Raw genomic sequence first — 19,253 nt, forward strand, 5'->3', positions numbered from 1 at the left:
ATTAACGTTTACTGACCACCACAATGTTTTTTACTCATTTCTTTTAGTGTTTCTGATTGCTAAAGAGTTGCACTTTTGAACTAGTTCATTATTTTTTCAAGCTTTTTATCTGTGTTTGTTTTATGTGATAAAATGTCTGGGTGAGTGCTCGTTCAAGACTGGTGATTCCATACTTTTTGCAAATGGTTGTATTTAGAAGTAACACTACTCTTACTTGAGTAAAATATTTGGCTACTCTACCTACCTCTGCCTGGAAGTGACACATCTTACCCTTTGGCACAACTTAACCCACTTCCTCCTATTTATTGGTCTTCTCCTGATCACATTCTACTGATATTTCATGCCTGAATTCAAAATCTACCGCATAACCTTCGCCACTTGATTTCTTCATGAAAAACCTCCTAATGAATGTCCTTCATATATTCAAATATGCCCTCCGGCAGTAATGAAGACATCTGGATTTCCCTCAGGTACGACAGTTTGCGAGATTCATTGCTTCCTTTTTAAATGCAGACAATGGGATCAGTGGTTCAATCACATGGCAATTTTTGTTGTCTTTTATGCTAATGTAGATATTACAGATTCAAGTTCTATTGTGTTTTCCCTTTGAAAAGTCGATTAAAGTCTCACAAAAGTGAATGGAAATACAGTGCAAAATTTGTGTAATTCCCAAATGACGAGAGGAATACATGCAAATAAACTCATTAACAATGCTAAAAGTCCTTATAATGAGGTATATTCTTTTTCTTTTTTCATTGAGAGCCTTCTAAAGAGCACAGAGATGAAAAGAATATTCAGATAATAGCATAAGATTTAGCAATGATTAGTTTAATCTCTCCTCTGTCCTAAACATCCATAAATAGATAATTTTTAAATAGCATACGAAAAAAGTTACATTGACAGCAGATTGGCGCAATAAGGGTTCATCCTTCCGTCCATTATCTGTACCCATTACTCTTTTTAGATTTTTTAATGGCTACAAACCAACAAAGTAATCAAGATGGACAAGGACATTGTGAAAAGAAACAAAAAATGCTTTCTAATAAATGAATCAATGAATTAATAAACTGCCAAAGTATTGGATCAGTACTCAAGATCGACATATCCTTAAAATAATTTGACTCAGACTTGAACTTGGATGCAAAAATCTGTGATCGGGGCAACTCTCACTGTCATAAGGATTTTCAAGTGCTAAATGGTGTTGTTACATTACCGGTTAGTAGGGCTGGGACGGTCCACTTTTGTCACGATCCGATTTGTATCCCGATACCTGTGTGGCGATCTGATACGTACTGTGATCCTTCAACTATGGCCAACATATTACTTTTTAAAATTTATAAAAACACACAGGCATGCACCTGACTATAAGCCGCCACCCACCAAATTTGCCACGAAAACAGCATTTATTCAAAGAAAAGCCGCACTGGACTATAAGCTGCACCTGTCCTCACTGTAATATGGGATATTTACACCAAAAGATATTAACCGGTAACACTTTATTTGACAGCGGCATCATACAACTGTCATAAGACCAAATGAACCACCATGAAGCTTTGAACCATTTGGCTGCAAAGTTTAATTGCTTCACAAAGCTTAATTTGGCCATCACTGCCCCCTTGGGGGAGACAACCTCTGCTGTCACCTGCTGTCAACACTGTTGCTGTCCAACATGCCTCCTAGTATGCATTGCAGTGTTACAGATTTAAATAACAATCAAACTTCATATTCAGTGCTAATTATTTCCTCATTTACTGTTCCAGTTGTTTCATTAATTGCTAGTTATGGTATTTGGTAATGCTTTTTTTGACAGTGGCATCATAAGACTGTCATTAGACAGTCATAAGTATGACATGACGTTGTCATAAGTATTAATGAATACTAACAACAGATTTTATTTTGTGGTATCCAGCAAATTATCCTACTTTTGAATGGATGTAAAAGATCCGAGCTGGACATAAATGGTGTTAGTGACACAATTAGCCGAAAAACACTTAATGATATAAGCATTCAGTAATGCCCATGATAGTGTCATGTCATAATTCTGACGTCTTATGACAGTCTTATGACGCCGCTGTTAATTAAAGTGTTACCTATTAACCCAAATAAATCAACAAATAAGCCACCCTGGACTATAAGCGCAGGATTCAAAATGAAAGAAAAACGTAGCGGCTTATAGTCCGAAAATTACGGTATTCTTTTTTTTAACAAAGAAATGTACATTAACTGTTGCAGCAACTTTTCCCGTGCAAAATAGAACAAAAACTTCACACTTCACATTTTATACCAAGTCCTGATCCAATACTGAAAAAAATTGTTCAAAAAAAAAAAAAAAAAAAAAGTTTTAAACAGGTTACTGTCCAACTGAATTATTTTCAAACAAGAATAACGTTTAAAAAAAATACTTGTCTTTATTAAATGCCTTATTGAGTCAGTCCTCTTAAGGCCGAGTTATGCTTCCGCGGCAGACCTGCACGGTAAAGGAAGACCCGATTTACGACCCTCCGCCGTAGCCTCTCTTGCTCCTTCACAATTTTCTGACTTTGCGTCGCATCATCGCGTGTGACGTGGTGGAAATGGACTGTGATTGGTCCACTCAGACTGTTGTTTCCGGTTCAGCGCGAAATCACCGCTGTTGTCAAACATTATTTTGCTACATGCAAATATGGACCAAGCCAACGAGAGTAACAATGAAGAGCAAGTACGACAATGTCTACAATATCTCGTCAAGACATTATGAAGATTGACAAATGGCAAGCAATTTGTGGAAGAAGATTGCTGAAAATACGGGGCTGGAGGTCAGCCAGCAATCGAATAAAAAAATGGATGAACCACTGAGAGACGTATTTGTGTGTTCGGAATCGAATGGCCACACGAAGCGGTGACCCAGTCGGCCAAAAACTGCCAGCGTATAATCACTTTATGTCGTATTTTTGGTTGGTGCACTTCATCATTTATTGTGTAGATATGTTTGCTGTGAGTCTGTAACTTAGGCTACGTTCATACTACAGGTCTTAATTAGAGATGTCTGATATTTGGATCGGATCGGATGCCGATATGGTCAAAAAATGCGCATCGGTATCGGATCGGCCAACACGGAAAAATTCTGATCCGGACTTCAGATCCAGTTTTTTTAAAACTCGGGTCCAGGTTTTCCAGTGCACCGATTTACATAATCCATTCCAGTTTTTGCTTCGGTTTCTCTAAAATCCGGCCCGCATTTTACGGCACAGCTTCAACACACTACATTTACATTACCGTCTCCCAATTTACCGAGAGACTTTATCGGTAAAAATGTCAGCTGTGTGGGATCATTTCACCTTAAAGGACGACAAAGACGAAGAGGCAGAGTGCAACATATGCCACAATAAAGTCAAGCGTGGTGGTAAAGTTGTAAGAAGTTTTAATACAACCAACCTAATCAAGCATTTAGCGAAATACCACCACAAACAATATAAGTATGTTAAGAAAACCGAAGACAAAAAGAAAGGTCCTGCGCAACACTGGCAGAAACTTTTGCTACTGTATGCGTGACAAACTGGCACTCGACAGTCCCAAAGCCCAGGGAATAACAAGAGTCATTGCCGAAGAATTCATTCTGGATGACGAGCCATTATCTTTCGTGAGTAAAGACGCACCATCCAACACTTAGAACCACGGTACAACATGCCCAGCCGTCATTACATCCTTGAGCGATTCGGCCGTGGAAGATTCGAGAACGAATCACAAACATCCAAATTCCGATTATTGAAATAGGTCAAGTAAAGTGGAACTAATACACCGCGTGGTCTTCGGGACGCAATGAGAAACGGACCGCATTGCGTCCCGAGAGTAAACATCATGCTTGTCATAGACCCGGGTAATGCCAATGCTCAACTCATGGCTTTAGCTCAACTCATGCCGCTGGATAAAAACACAAGAATACCTGACTGCTGCTGACAGCCGCTACAAACTACGTCAACATCGTTTTACTGTAGATAATAGATATCATATGTATATATAGAACTAGATGCACTGTAGATAATAGATATCATATGTATATAGAACTAGATGCAAAATGACAGACTCGACGGCGGTTGAGTATTTTATTTACTGTTTTAAAATGTTAACTTGATACTGAAATTGTCGTTTATTTAAACCTGAGAGGCTTTTTATACAATTTTTGTTACTAATGCACGAAACATTAAAAACATCTAATAGCTTGGGGGGTTTGTGGGATTTTCCACTGAGATTGTTTGTGTATTTTGCTTTTTTAAGACAGTTTATTATTTGCACGTTTTACTGACTGACTATGCCATTTCTGTTTGTTATTTATAATGTTTTGTGTTTGTCACTGAATAAACAGGTCAGTTTTTTGTTACCAACCGTTGTGTGTTATTCAAACTCACCTAATTCAGTTGGCTAGTTGTTATCAAGAGGACTAAAACCTTTTTCAACATGAGTGTGACAACTAAGTAAAGATGCTAAATAACTAAACTTTAACACATGCTCAGATAGGCCGGTATCGGTATTGGCCAGTATCGGTATTGGATCAGAAGTGCAAAAACCTGGATCGGGACATCCCGAGTCTTAATGCACGAATCCGATTTTTCCGTGTTTTTCCCACTCGAGTGAGGCATTACCTTGACGATCTGAACGTGACAAGTCGCATAGTAGTGGACCATTTCAAATCAGATCTGGGTCACTTTCGTATGTGGTTCAAATCCGATCTGGGCCCCATTTTTCCAGACTGTCGCGGCGGTCTGTACTGTCCAGTCTTGCAGCAATTATGTCATCAAAAAGCGAGAGAGACGCCATGGTAGCGGTGCAGCTGTGCGTTATTAGCGTCTAGTTTGCCTTGAACATGGCTTTTTAGGAAGGGTCGGACTTGACAACAGTCATAAAAAAATAAAAATGGGTTGAGGATAAGCCTGAGAATGATCGGTTTTCTCTCTGCTTTATATGAGCAACATTGCTTACACGGCCGAGAGTCGGGGCAAACTAGCACGGACAGTGCGTGCATGCTATCGATCCATATACTTTGAATATAAACCTAGACGGGGATTATTTGTCTGTTATTTGTGTCGTCTTTTTAAAAAGCAAAATATGATATCCCTGGAATGACGGATGACAGCCAGCATGTGTGGTCATTTGTTTTGATGCTTCTGCGCATGCGGGTCGTCTTGCTCAGCGTGTGTCGGACTGCGAATTAGTGCGCATGCGTGATACTTGAACGGTCCCAATGGACAAAGGCAGTCTGAACGGGCACGCCAAAAAAACATGTGGCAAAAAATTGGATTCGTGCATTAAGACCTGTAGTATGAACGTCTTATTTACGTGTCACACTTAAAGTATATGAAGAATAAAGCACAGGTTTGGTGTCAAAAGAGTTATTTTGATGTTTAATTTTCAACTACACAGTTCACACACTTGATACATCATCACTGATTGAGAGTGCCTCAGTGCTTTTATGATAATGTGTTTACCATCAAGGCTTACAACGCAGTTTGGCAAGTTCCATGGCCGCCAGAAATCTGCTATGGCCTCCCACTGGCTGGTTGTAGGACACGGCAAAAATAATCGGGCTGAAGGGCTGTCCACAATTCTTTGCAGACGTCGGACAAAACGCTGGACACAGTGCTCGACACCAAGTTGAAGCTAGCCGCCACAGCTTGCTGGCTTCCACCCGAGGCTAGAAAACAGTCTTCTGCGTCGCCTGCGCCTCAACATTTGTATGATCAACATTTGTTGTTCAATGTTGATGAGCTGAAGATCCACATTCAAGCGTTTTATCCCAGTTAGCATTTTAGCATAGCGGTGTAACTGGAAGAGAAATAGAAGTCGGAAAGAGTCCCCCAAAACCCTACAAACACAAATCCACACCCCTCTAGTGGCTTCGCGGTGAGTTACAGAGCAACGCCACAGAACTATCGAATGCTCATTGACGCAGCAGTCGCTTCGCCGCAATAGCATAACTCAGGCTTTAAATCCGCTCACGCTGCTCACTTACACACACACAATGAATTACCGCTCACGCTACTGCAAGTGTTTAAACAAGCTCAACGATGTGGCATCTTTCAAGTATAGACAAGTTTACGTGGTACTTCCGCTTTACTTCCGCATTTCTGCTCACGACATCTGTTTTACATTTTCTCCATCCAAAACAACAGTGGAGCTGGAGTAACATTACTCATCAAAATCCCTTAAAAAGGACAGTTTGGAAATACCACATCCATCTGCCATCATCACGACAGGGGAGGACAACATGTTCGTGAAAGCAGATGTGGAAGCTCGTTTCACCATAAAGACCGGGTATTTTTGTAGCCATGTTGCCGCTGTGTTATGGAAGGCATGTTCTGCCAATCCCTGCATTTTCATGTGTCCGGTACTCAAAAAATACGAAAGCTAAAATCTTGCGCATGAAACGACTTGTTGCCTTTGATATTGTTATTACGACTATGATTGTAGTTATGATGATCTTTAATAATATGTTCTACAGCTACTGTACTGCTGTGGCTGCAACAGATGTTATCTGCTGCTAGCCTGTTGCTAATCAGTACGTGAAGGATGGCACAATTATGTCAACGCATAAATGCAAGTGTTACAAGTGTTTTTGTTTGTTTGTTTACAGGTGGAAAACACTGTTAGGCAAGGGAAGACAAGTTGATGTGCCTCACAACAACACAATGTACGTTGATGGACGTGCAGCACTGGGACAGACGGTGGCTCGCCTCGTGGCGGACCGTCAGCTTGAGATTCAACTACGAGCTTTTTAACTCCAGCAACTTTAAGATACGCTACTGGAGCTAGAATTACCGAGGACAGCGGGAGAAAGCCCGTCTGGAGGTCGCTGAGGGTCTCCGTAATGTCGGATGAAAGTTTGGCGAGGCACGCTTAAGCCAGTCCAGAGCTTTACTGTCTGATAACACATTCTTGTTTGCTAAACCTTCGTTAATATTTTTCTTATAATTTTATAAATTGTGATTTATTGACCTGTTTTGCACAAGCATCAATCGTTTTAAATAAAACAAGAACTGGAATCATGTTGTCCAAATGTTTTATTGCGATCAATATCTGCAATAAAAAAGAATGGCATAGTATTTTTGTTTATATGTTAATACCTTGTAGTATTTCTCTTTAACAACAAAATCTGTGTCAGCCCTTTTGTATTCGGCAGCTTTAATATTATTTGTAATTTCACCTCATTTTGGTCACTCAAGTGGCCACCGTATCAATCCACACCTTACATCAACACAGACTGGCAGGTTGTTATAATTTTGTCCATGAATGATCAACAAAGTGATAACAACAAACATACAATCTTTTAGGTATATCCTTAGGTTCAAATCACATCCTTAACTCATTGTCCGCAGCTGGTTTCATTTTAAGGCATATGGTGAGGTAGATCCACACTGGACTCTGTTCAAAACATTCCACATCCAACAATATATACAGTATAGGCCCTTCCAGAAGTTCACACACACCACAGAAAGTCTCGGAGTCTCATCTACATCGTGCAGAATCAGAATTTTTGGAGATTCCGTGGGTTCCTCTGGTTTGATTTTGCAGTTTTAACTTTGTCAAAACACTCCTCACTTCAACCGCAATTCATGTTGTTCTGTCTAAACCGGAAGTTCCGAGCAGAAATTTTCTAAAATGGCACCTTTAGTTTTTAGCGCTCCCAGGCTTCTATAGCAACATCAAAGCTTCAACAGCATTCATTCATCGTTAACTTTAACAAACAATCTCGAGCGCAGGGACAAAGAAAAGCAGCAAGACGGAGAGTGATCGAATTGGGACATCTCTACTTTGTTGGCTTGTGGCTGGGGCTGTGTTGGCGCAGCACATAAAGTATCTTAAGTATACTCATAAATTATACTCATAAAAAAGTATTGATACTCGGATAGTGACATAAAGGATCGCGATGTATCGCAAGATGATATTTTTCCCAGCTCTACTAGTCAGCATTTTCCAGTAAGGTTTTGACAATATTTCTCACATGTGGAACTGAGGTATGCAGCTAATGTCAATTAGCCAAAAATGAAGATAAAATCCACAGACATCCTTTTTTGAAGAGGAAGAAAATATTCCGATTTGACACTGTGTGAGACGACTTGCTGAACCTTTGTCCTTATATTTAGTATGTGTAGCATGATCATTCCTTTTACTCACTGTTTCAAGATTATCCAGTGTCCCTTCAAATACCAACGGGTGCAGGTTTCTTGGGGAACCTGTGCAAATGTGCTGGACACACAGACAGCTGTTGGTAAACTTTGACGCTCCTCCCTGAAGTCTCTTACCTATGAACCACAAAAGAGGTCAACATTTAGGAAAGTACACATATACATACCATACATACAATCAAGTTTCTTGAACACACACATCTACAGTATATACTAAGTATGTGCCGGTATGATATTCTGACGGTATGACCTTAAGCCAAAATATCACGGTTTCACCGTATCACAGTATTGCAATTACAGCTCTAAAATGTGTTACTTTGAGATATCTGGGTTAAAAAAAAAAACCAAACAAAAACAAAAAAACTATAAAAACTTTTTTCCATTAAACAGGATTTTTGTTTTTCAAAACATATTAGCAAATTGGAACATAGGTAGCCTATCATGTTAAGTTAAAATAAGGTGCGATTAAACCCACAGCCACAGCTCAACATTATGACCATCAGAACAAAAATAATTATTTTCCATAAAAAGCATGTAGGTATGACTCGTATCATGTTTACATTATACACACATCCTTTTTCTCAACACAGACAGTTGCAGGAGAAAAAAAACACCACATTTTACCATCGCTACACACAAAACCAGCTGGAGTTAACTGTCGTAGCTGGTGGGAAACGTTCATAACAGTGTTTACTAACATTTAAGTTTGTATAATCATATTAGAGGTGAAGGAATAGTATCTTCACTCGTATTTATTGTTTGACTGTTTGTTTTACTCTGACACACAATATAATCAATCAGGGAATAGCATCTTTTCTCCTACTTACTGTTTGACCATTTGTAGTTCTCTAACACACCCAAGCATTTATATCATGGTTTAAGAAAAAACAAGCAGAATATATTTGACATAGGCATTGGGCATAAGAGATACATGACGCCTTCTGACCACGGAAGCCCAACGCGTGCGTCATGCAGCTGATTGAGCAAGATCGATGCTGACAACCAAGTGATAGGCAAGACATCTACAAGCCCACGTCTGCAAGACCAAATCCCACAATCAGCTCTTCAGGACATTGCAGAACAAAAGGCGGGACATCCTGTCCCAACACAAGTAACACCGGAGAACACCTGATTTCCAACTGATAAGACTAAACGGCCTTGGATGCTGAGGTGGGCAAAATCTCACACTGAGGTTGCCCCAGTAACGGTGACTCAGCAAGTGCGACTCATGAACTAAACAGCCCAGACTGCGATAGAACATTATCCTAAACAACGGCCAAACACATAATTCTTCCCCGCCTCACTACAGCCATCAAAAGACTGAATGCTTAACTAATCATTGTCACTTTTCTCGGGAATCTTTCTTTGTCTTCTTTGACTTGCTGACCCTGAATCCTCGCCTGGGTCCTTCTGTGCTGCATGATTGCTGCCAACTCAGAATAAATTGTCAACTGGTGTTTCGAAACCTTTTTTCCGGCTTTCAAAATGGAGTCAGTACAAGGGTACCGGGTTGACGGGGTTTCGCCGGCCCGGATCGTTGGAGCTGCGCCAGCCCGGGTCTGGCGGGTCAGCTGGCGTGATTCCGGCAATCTGGCTAAAAGGTCAGATTCCTTCAGAGGTATTGCCTCCTCGGCAGCCACCCTCCCCAAACATGTTTTACATGTCGGTTGGCCTACCTCCTCTACCTCTGCGGCCATCTTTAACTTTTCTGTAGCCGAATTATTCCCAAGGCAGTGATTTAGTTTTCTTCAATGGGGGAAAAAGTTCAGGAGTTTCACCTCCTCTAGCCATCGTGTAGTACAGCTACAGACTCACTGACAATGAGCAACAACCGGTGGGGGAGGGTTGAGCCTTACACCTGCTAGCAAGGGATTTCTCCGTGCATTTTTTGGGACATAAAAAATAGCTAATACATTAGGGATGGAAAATTTTTAGGGTTTTGAAACCTGACATTTTCATACCACGGTATACAGTACTTTGAAACCGGTAATCGGCACATCTGAACTATTTACAAATTGAAAAGATTCATACTGAAAAAAAATCAAATATGACATTGAAAAAGGTCTTCAAAAATATTGACAATACGCTAGTTCAGTTCAATTTTTTTCTAGCGTGCCACTCAGTTTGCCCTTGAACAGGACACAAGGCTACGTCACACACTACGTCACTTCCACTCTTCTGCCGTTTGCTCACTGCTTTCACTTATCAATCACCAACTCATCCAAAGAAAATAACTACAAATCCGGCCCATCCTCTTCCTCGAGTTGACGAAATAATGCATTAGCTTGTGCTAAATTTAGTTTTCAATTCATTCCGCACGTTTCAAAGTCGCTCGCTCAATCCAACCGGCTACAGAACGCATCTGATCTCTGTAATTTAAAACAAAGGCTTCTGCACTAAATATTAGCACTGATTTACTTAGGGGTACAAATACTTTTGAACCCCAGTAAATCACAAATAAATTATTTTTAAAAATCATACAATGTGAGTTCTGGATTTTCTTTAAATTATGTCTCTATAAGTGGAAATGCATCGTTAATTGAATTTTTAGACCTCTACCTATTTTCTTAGTGGGTGAACTTGCAAAATCACAAGGGGGTGCAAATACTTCTGCTCCTCACTGTATGTAGCATTCTAGCCATTACTTCAGGAAAAGTCATCGCATTTAAAAGTAGGCAAAAAAATATTTACTGTAGGTTATGTTTTACTTCTTTGGTTCGAACTGCATGTGAGGGAGAAAATGCTTAAAGGAATGGACAGCATCTTGAACATGTGCACACTAGTGGAAAAAGTCTTGTTTAACAATAGGAAAAATCAATGAATTAAAATTTTCAGAACACTGTCCTAACGTCAGATTTACATACACAAGTGTTAGCAACAAGCCTAATAAAGTGCTTATGTAGCGTACTCAGTTTCCACCGATTTTTATATTTTATTTATTAATTCCACATAGTTCTTCTTAGTGTCTCTGTCTCAGTCTCTGAGTCTGACGAGTGGTTTTGATGTGCACATGCAGCAAACCACCCTGGACCCTGCTGTCCATTTAATTGGCTGACGTACATGTGATCCAGATGCATAGTTAGCTCTAATTGGTTCAAATGCAGTTTTTTTTTTTTTTTTTTTTTTGAACAAATAGAGGGGGAAAAAAACAAGCTTGTTGAATTAATGCGATAAAAAGGGCAGCGCAACAGAAAATTAATCAGAGTCATTGTTTACATTATTTCAATGTTAATGTACATCCTATGTTGTTAAATAGTTAAAATTGAGGTTATGCGTTTAGATTTGAGGAAATAAGGGAAAATAGAAATTAGGATTGTAGCAAATCAGGGAAACAATACAATTTTGAATGTCTCATTTATGCCTTTTTTCTATGTAATGCAGTAACCCAATGCATGTGTAAAACCTGTTATGTTTTATTGTGTGTTATTTTAATAACTGTGCATAGACTTCTTAATGTATTGACGGGACACGTGGCGCGGGGCCGATAAATAGGGGGCCTGCATTGTTGGCGAGGCCGTCAAAGCTGACTAAGTGGAATCAAAGACGAGCTTTTTTCGTTGAAATTCTTGTGAATAAATGCTTAAATCTCTGAAATCTTTATAGATATGGATGTAAAACAGTCTCGATTCTTGGTTAAAAGCAACAACAACAAAAAAAACATGCAGTTAGCATATATTTTATTATGTAAAAAGAGCTTTTCAGGTGAAAATTCTTGCAAATAAATGCTTAAATCCCAAAATTCTGGACTTAAAACAGTCCTGATACTTGGTTGAAAGCAAAAAAACAAAAAAAACAAAAAAACGTGCACTTCGCATAAATTTTCTGTAAATATGTCAAAGTACAATGGTAGTCTGTTAGTCAATGTAGCTAGCGGCCACCTTATAAAAACAGCTTTTCCGGTGAAAATTATTGTGAATAAATGCTTAATTCCCCGAATTATTTACAGATTTGGATGTAAAACAGTCTCAATTTTTGGCTAAAAGCGAAAGTAGATATGGACGTAAAACAGTCTTGATTCGTGGTTAAAAGCCAAAAAAACGTGCAGTTAGTAGGTATTTATTTTAAGTAAATATTGCGAACTATGATGCCAATGCAGTAGCGGCTCATTTCTCTCATTGATTTTTTTTTTCACGTTTCAAAATGTATGCATGGTACGGTTTTTGCATTATAGTGGTTTTCGGAGGTTTGACCTCCCCCCCCCCCCCCCAAAAAAAAAAAAAAAATCAGGCTCCATGCCAAATTTTATGTCAGGGAGTTCCGGCAATCCGGCAAGAAATTCTAGCCAGTTTCACCTCCGTTTAAGACAAACAGGAGATGGCTGGGGGCAACATGAGCTCTATGCAAAATCTTTAATTGCATTGCTCTTCTCCAGTTACAGACAGTTATTTTATTTGAATTATCCCAAATGTCTTCCCACATTTCCACTGTTATCCCAACACGAAGTTCCCTCTCTCAGACTTCCCTCAGCGACTTGATTGCCTAAACCCGAGCAATCTCCCTGACTGGCATAATAGGTTCTAATGGCAGCCTTTCCCTAAGAGAGAAGTATTCATTTTTTCCATTAGTGTGACATTCATATCAGCAAGCAAAGATCTACAGTATCTTTAATACTGTAGGTAGTATTGAAGCCAAGCCGGGGAAAGATGAATACATCATCACTAAGAGTGTAACGGTATTTGTATTCGTCCCGTACTGTGACGGGTGGGAGCACGCAGTCAGACGGAGAATATGTTGAGGTTAAAAAACAAATTTAAAAGAATCCACGTCAGAGTCAGTCATCCTTCAATCCCTAGAGAAATACCGTAATTTCCCGAATATAAGGCGCACCCGTGTATAACGTGCACCCCAAATTTACTTGTAAAATCTAGGGGAAATTATTGTACCTGTGTATAACGCGCACTATAATTTTAGCACCAATAAATAGAAGAATACAAGAAAACAGAGCTCGTGTACGGATACAGAAATGTCATTTTACTGACTGGTGAAACACAGCACAAGCATAGCGCATTGGTAGTTCAAAACATTACCGTAAACTGACAATATGTACGGTAATAATATGATCTGATAACTTCTTGAACTTACCAGAATCCAGGAGAAAACGAAACAGATGTGACTTTTCTTTTAAAGGCTGCTGTATAACTTGCTTGTTTCATCATGATGAATAAATGTTTCCTCCATGGATTGATACGGTAAAATAAAAGTGGTGATTTAGGTCAGAAATCAGAAGAGCGCATCACTGTTGACTAGAATGTAACAATAGGAACTATTGTTATTTGGATTTGAGTTTCCCGAGGGACAGATATAGTTGACGGACACAGAAAGTCTGCGTTGTGTTACATTTGTTATGGTCCGAGTTACGGAGCTACAATAAACGTTGACTCAAATGAGTTCAAGAAACTACATTCTGTGCTTTATGAAGAGGGACAAAAGCTGAATTTAACACGGACGAAATCATTCGGCCGATCAGAGTGAAGTATTACCGAAACAAAATGGTGATGTCACGTACCGTAATGGTCGGCAACGGATCGCCGCATACGTTTCTTCAACACAACATGGCCGTGTCAATTTTTAAAAAATCGTTTTTTACATATATATATAATATATATATTTATATGTATATTTCTGTCTCCATCCGTGTACCAGTGTATAATGCGCACCATGATTTTGCAAGTTGATTTTGGGGGAAAAAAGTGCGCGTTATGTTCAGGAAATTACGGTACATCTTATGTAGGCGTGAATGTTCACTGGTAATGGTTTACATGTAACTGTGTAATCCAACATTGAAAATGGTAGAGTCTTATTTTGATTTAAAATAAAATAAATAAATAAATAAAAGTTGCCAAGATTGCCAGCTGGCGAGGCGAGTGCGACCTGACTTTGATTGTTACCTTAGTCGATCCCCATTTGTATGCCAGGATTGAGGTGCTGTGCAACCCGATAAAGTTACGCGATGCGACAGTTGAGGCTTATGTGTCGCCTACGCGGATGTTAAAATAATAAATAAATAAATGAAACGATTAGCAAATCATTTTCACCCAAATCAAATATTCCTATATTTGAAATATTAAGACCAATGAACATAATAGTTCTTGCAAATATTCTCCTATTTGCTTGGTAGATAATTTTTTGTGAGAGTAGAACAGTCAGTGGATGCTATTTTCCTCAACCCACAACCCAGCCCATCCTTTTCAGATGGCAGGACATCTGGAGTTCATTTCTGCACGAAAAACATAGGATCGGCCCCCACACATGCATACACACTCACACACCTCAACATGTGTTGTAACATTACAATGGTTACACTCACTGAATACTCAAATTAAACAAAATCCCAATCATTCTAACAACCCAACAACTCAAGGAAAACATACTAAATTGTGTACATTGGCATGATCGAAGTATTAAGTTCTGAATTTAGAGTGATTTCAATGAGAGTGCAGAATTTGCCTGAGACCCGAAGAAAATCAAGAAGTACCTATACCTCCACTCAAAGCAGGCACATATTAAAGTCTAGGAGAAACACTGGAAAAAAACACAAACAAAGGATGAAAGCGTCAAGCCATCTTATTGAAGTAAATTGCATTGTCTGATTCGCCATTTGAAAAAAGTGCAGTCTAGACTAAAATTTGAAATCTCAATTTAAATATATTTTTGTGTCTTAAATATTAAAATAGCAATATGTAAGATTAGTGGCCAAAAATGGTATTGCAACCAGGATGAGAATATCGAAGTACGCAACATCCCTTTACCTTCCCCTTTAGGCTGCCAGATAAGTGCTTTGCAATGGAGAATCAAGCTACATTATGATAACAATGTTGCATTTCAACCAGAAACATTCTGGAGCCAAAATGGGCGGGTTATTTTGGTGTGATTGGGCTAGAGCAGGGGTCCCCAACCTATTCCACTAAGGCACACTGTGGGTGCAGGATTTCATTCTTACCAAACAAGATGACAACACTTTTTCCCCAATCTGGTGTTTTACAAGTGCAATCAGTTGATTGCAGTCAGGTGTGGCTTGTTTTAGCAGAAGCCTCATTGGTTCAACTGTCTCTGCTGGATCGGCTGGAACAAAAACCAGGACCCACAGTGTGCCTTGAGGACTGGGTTGAAAACCCCTGGGCTAGAGACTGTCTTTCTAACTTGGCATCCCTGAGGTGCAGCACGCTGTTGGCTCCTAATTTCCATACTTAAGCGTCGATGTGCAAGGGGTTTAAAACGTAAATAATTATTTATTTTTCTTGCAGGCCGGTACCAAGTCAGTGGCTCGCAGATCAGCACCAACATGGGTAGCTTTGCTATGCTAGTCGGTATACAGTGGTACCTCTACTTACGAAATTATTTGGTTCCGGAAGAAGTTTCGTAACCTGAAAATTCTGTCAGTAAAGACACGTTTTCTGTGTAAATGCCCTAATGCATTCCAAGCACCCTCAAAAGTCAGACAAAAATCTTTTTATAAAGCATAAAAATGCATCAACACATGTAACAAATACATGTTACAAATAGATCATTCTACAATAAACATAAAATGAGAGTTGTGCATACTGTAAAAACAGTAAAAATAGTTACAACACTCACGTAAAGCTGTCGGAATGCCTCATGGCCATAGGGGCGAATGAAGAGGATGCTGGGATACACACATACACATACAGTAGAGGTCCCTCTTCGCCAATTGGATGCCAGGAAGATGCTCAGCAATAGCCAATGGCAGGGCAGCTATAAGTATGTTACCCTAGCAATCCCTGGGAGCTGCGAGGAGCAGCCCATACTGTATTTTTGCCTTTTGTATCCTGAAATTTCTTTCGTAACAAGAGGCAATATTTTCCCGTTGAGGTGTGTTGTAACCTGAAAATTCCATATGTCGAGAAATTTGTAAGTAGAGGTACCACTGTAGTAAAAATACACACAAGTCCACGTAGGACTATTATACGCAAGTACACATGCTTGGAGTATAAGTACACCCAAGTACACATACTTCGTATAAGTAAACCTACTTGTAGTACAAGTGCAGCCTACAGACGTCTGGCAATCTGGACAAAGACAAAGAACTTATCTGTAGTATGACACGTATATGTAGTACAAGCATACGCAAGACATGTTCTTGTAGTACAAGTACACACAAGTACACATACTTGCGTTTCAAGTACATGCAAAAACACATACAGTGGTACCTCGGCATACGATTGCTTCGACACACGATGTTTTCGACATCTGACGTAAAATTTGACTCACCATTTGTTTCTACATCTGACGACATGCTAGAAATACCACGATTTGTTGACAGCGGCGCAGTTTCTTTGTTCTACCACAAGACGGACACATGGCGGATTTTCTTGTGAGAGAGATCAACATGGGTTCTAAGAATGTTTGTGCAGGTGGTGGAAAAAGGAAAAAGGTCAGGCTTACCATTGAAATGAAGCTGGAAATGATAGAAAAATATGAGCGTAGTGCTAGCGTCCGTGAAGTGGCTCGACAATACTGCCGCAGAATGTCTACGAACTCGACGGTCCTCCTCAGACCTCCGTTCGCCAGTCTTTGTAGGTTAACACGACAATTGTTATTGTGGTACCATCGCCAAAAAAAAATCGCTGAACAAAGTGAAAGTAAAAAGAACCTCTCACTCTGTCAAGTCAGCCACGCACACACACATTAGAACCCAATTCGCTACGTTATTACATGTATTATTATATTATTATCCCAATTTATATTCATAATTAATTTGTTTCGCTCTGTGTAATTGCTCTTCGAACCAGCAGCATTTATTAAGGATTTAGTGTAGGTTTTCGGGCTGTGGAACGAATTAATGGAATTATAATGTATTCTTATGAAAAAATCCTCAGCGACATACGGCCATTTCTCCTTATAAACAAGGTCCTGGAACGAATTAACTTCATATGTAGAGGTACCACTGTACTACTACTACTACTACAAGTACACTTAAGTAAATGTACTTTTGGTACAAGTAACCATAGTTGAGTACAGTTAAGTACACGTTCATGTAGTATAAGTAAATGCAGTTGTAGTACAAGTGCACGACGTATATGCAAATACTGGTCTTATTTCTGCAACCTTAGTTTACAAAGCCTGCAACCTGGCAACCTGGATGAAGACAAAGAATTTACAGTATCTCCTAATCGGCTGATTCATTCAGTCATCCATTGAAAAAATTGATTCAAAACATTAACAACTCTTATAGGCTGACAATCGAGGTTTAAAATGGGAAAATCTCGGTTTAAAAACAACCGTATTAGAAGTGTTTCCAAAAAACATGTTTCCTTAGCTTAGTTAGGTCCCGAGCACCAAATGGTGAGAGAGCCCTATTGTAATGCATAGGATTATTACACATCAAATTCGGTAAATGACTAATAACTCGCTGGTATCAGGCTCGGTCTTTTATATATCCGGCATGTATGAGAGGTATCCCAGCCGGAACACGACTACATTGAAATATTACCTAATAGACCTGGCGCCACCTGCCCCCTGCTGAGAACAGGAAATGCCCTTTTTCACTAGACAGGCTCCTCCACCAAGGGAAAAAAAAATCATTTGACCTTAAACCTGCATTAGGGGAGCCTAAAGACATGTGTTCAGGTGCCTGATGAAAAATATAGAGGTTTTGTTGAAGCAGAGGGGTCCAAACAATAAAGTGAAAATGACCGTCGCCATTTTGTCTCCCCACAAAATTTGAAAAGTCATAACTTGGGAGATGTACAACATATCTGCGCCAAACTTCAATTGCTTGTTGAAAGTTGTAACCTCTAGGATCCTGTAGGGGTCATTAGTATCAACCCTACAGCGCCAACTAATGGCAAAAGAAAGTCACTCATTTTACTTACGTCCAATTCCTTTCAAGTTAATCAGTGCAGTTACAAGTCCACATGCCTCTGTCTGTTGCCATGATGACCCTTTGTTCGCCATTATAAGGAAGCAGATTTCTTCAGAGACGAATTTATAGGAATGAATAAAGGCGTGGCTGCACAGCTCAGTAGCGCCTCCTTTTTTGTAGGACCTTCTTCAATGGTTTTTTTTCACCTAGGTGTGTGAATGTATTTCTCAACTCCAGATATACAAAAATATCTCTGTCAGCCAGGCTCACAACACAAATGAGGTTCCATTAAAAAAAAGGCGAATTTCAAGCACGTTTTAGTTTCTCATGAGATGACGAGAGGGGGACGATCTGTCACCGGGCCTGAGCTGCGTGTTGTCCGAGTTGCGGCAAAGTGCGAGGGCCCGTTCAGTCCTGCTTGCAGGCCCAGTGTCTATTAAAATATTAGGGGAAATTTAATGAATAACTCAAGTGCAAATTTAACAGATTGCTCCGTTCAGATGAACGCACAAGTAAGTGATCGCTGCCAAACCGTCTCAGTCAGAATGGATTGGACGTACATTGCCGTCAGTGGCACTGAAACATAATCATTCACTATCAGGCATTCCAGTTCAAATGGATTAGATGTATTATCACCAACAATGGCAGCCAATGAGTTAACAGGGGGAGAAGAAAAAGTGAGAAAATAGGAAGAAAAAAAGTGTCATTTAGAGTAAATGGCATCCAAAAACCCTCTCCAATTATCTTTGCCTACCATGCCAGAGAGGCTGACTTAATTAAAATGACTTGAGAGGAAGGGGATGAAGAAGCTGCCAGTGATTCAGCGGGCCAGCAGTTGACGTATCTGCACTGTAACACAAAGCTCATACTTTGTGCAGGCTGCCGACCACTTTCCTTTTTGAATTGCTCACGTCAAAAGAAAGAAGTACCTTAATTTATAAAAATAATAATAATAAAAGCATAGGACTGTCACTTATTGGAGATGTAATTATAACCAAATGAGGTTGGGACGTTGTGTTACACAGCATAGAATGCTTTTCAAATTATGTTCAAGCTATATTTTAATTGAATAAGAGGTAGTACTGGGACAGGTTGCAAAAAAAAACAAAAAAACTAAGAGTTGAGGAATGCTCTTCAAACATTTGTTTGGAACATCCCACAGATGACCAGTCTAATTGGGAACAAGTGGGTGCCATGAGCAGGTATAAAAAGAGCTTCCCCTAATTGCACAAGCAAAGTTGGGGTGAGGTTCACCTCTTTGTGAACAAGTG

At 39.6% G+C, this 19,253-nt stretch overlaps 1 protein-coding gene across 1 annotated transcript in view; it reads right to left on the minus strand.

Moving 5' to 3' along the window:
- Nucleotides 1-19,253, minus strand: part of LOC130906243 (uncharacterized) — a 203,486-nt gene that overhangs the window by 122,611 nt on the left and 61,622 nt on the right. The window contains exon 2 of the mRNA XM_057820348.1: nt 8,149-8,276. Within this exon, the coding sequence (XP_057676331.1) occupies nt 8,149-8,276 (128 nt within the window). The remainder of the gene's footprint in view (nt 1-8,148; nt 8,277-19,253) is intronic.

This window comes from Corythoichthys intestinalis, chromosome 18 (genome assembly GCF_030265065.1).
Source record: "Corythoichthys intestinalis isolate RoL2023-P3 chromosome 18, ASM3026506v1, whole genome shotgun sequence".
Lineage (NCBI taxonomy): Eukaryota > Metazoa > Chordata > Actinopteri > Syngnathiformes > Syngnathidae > Corythoichthys > Corythoichthys intestinalis.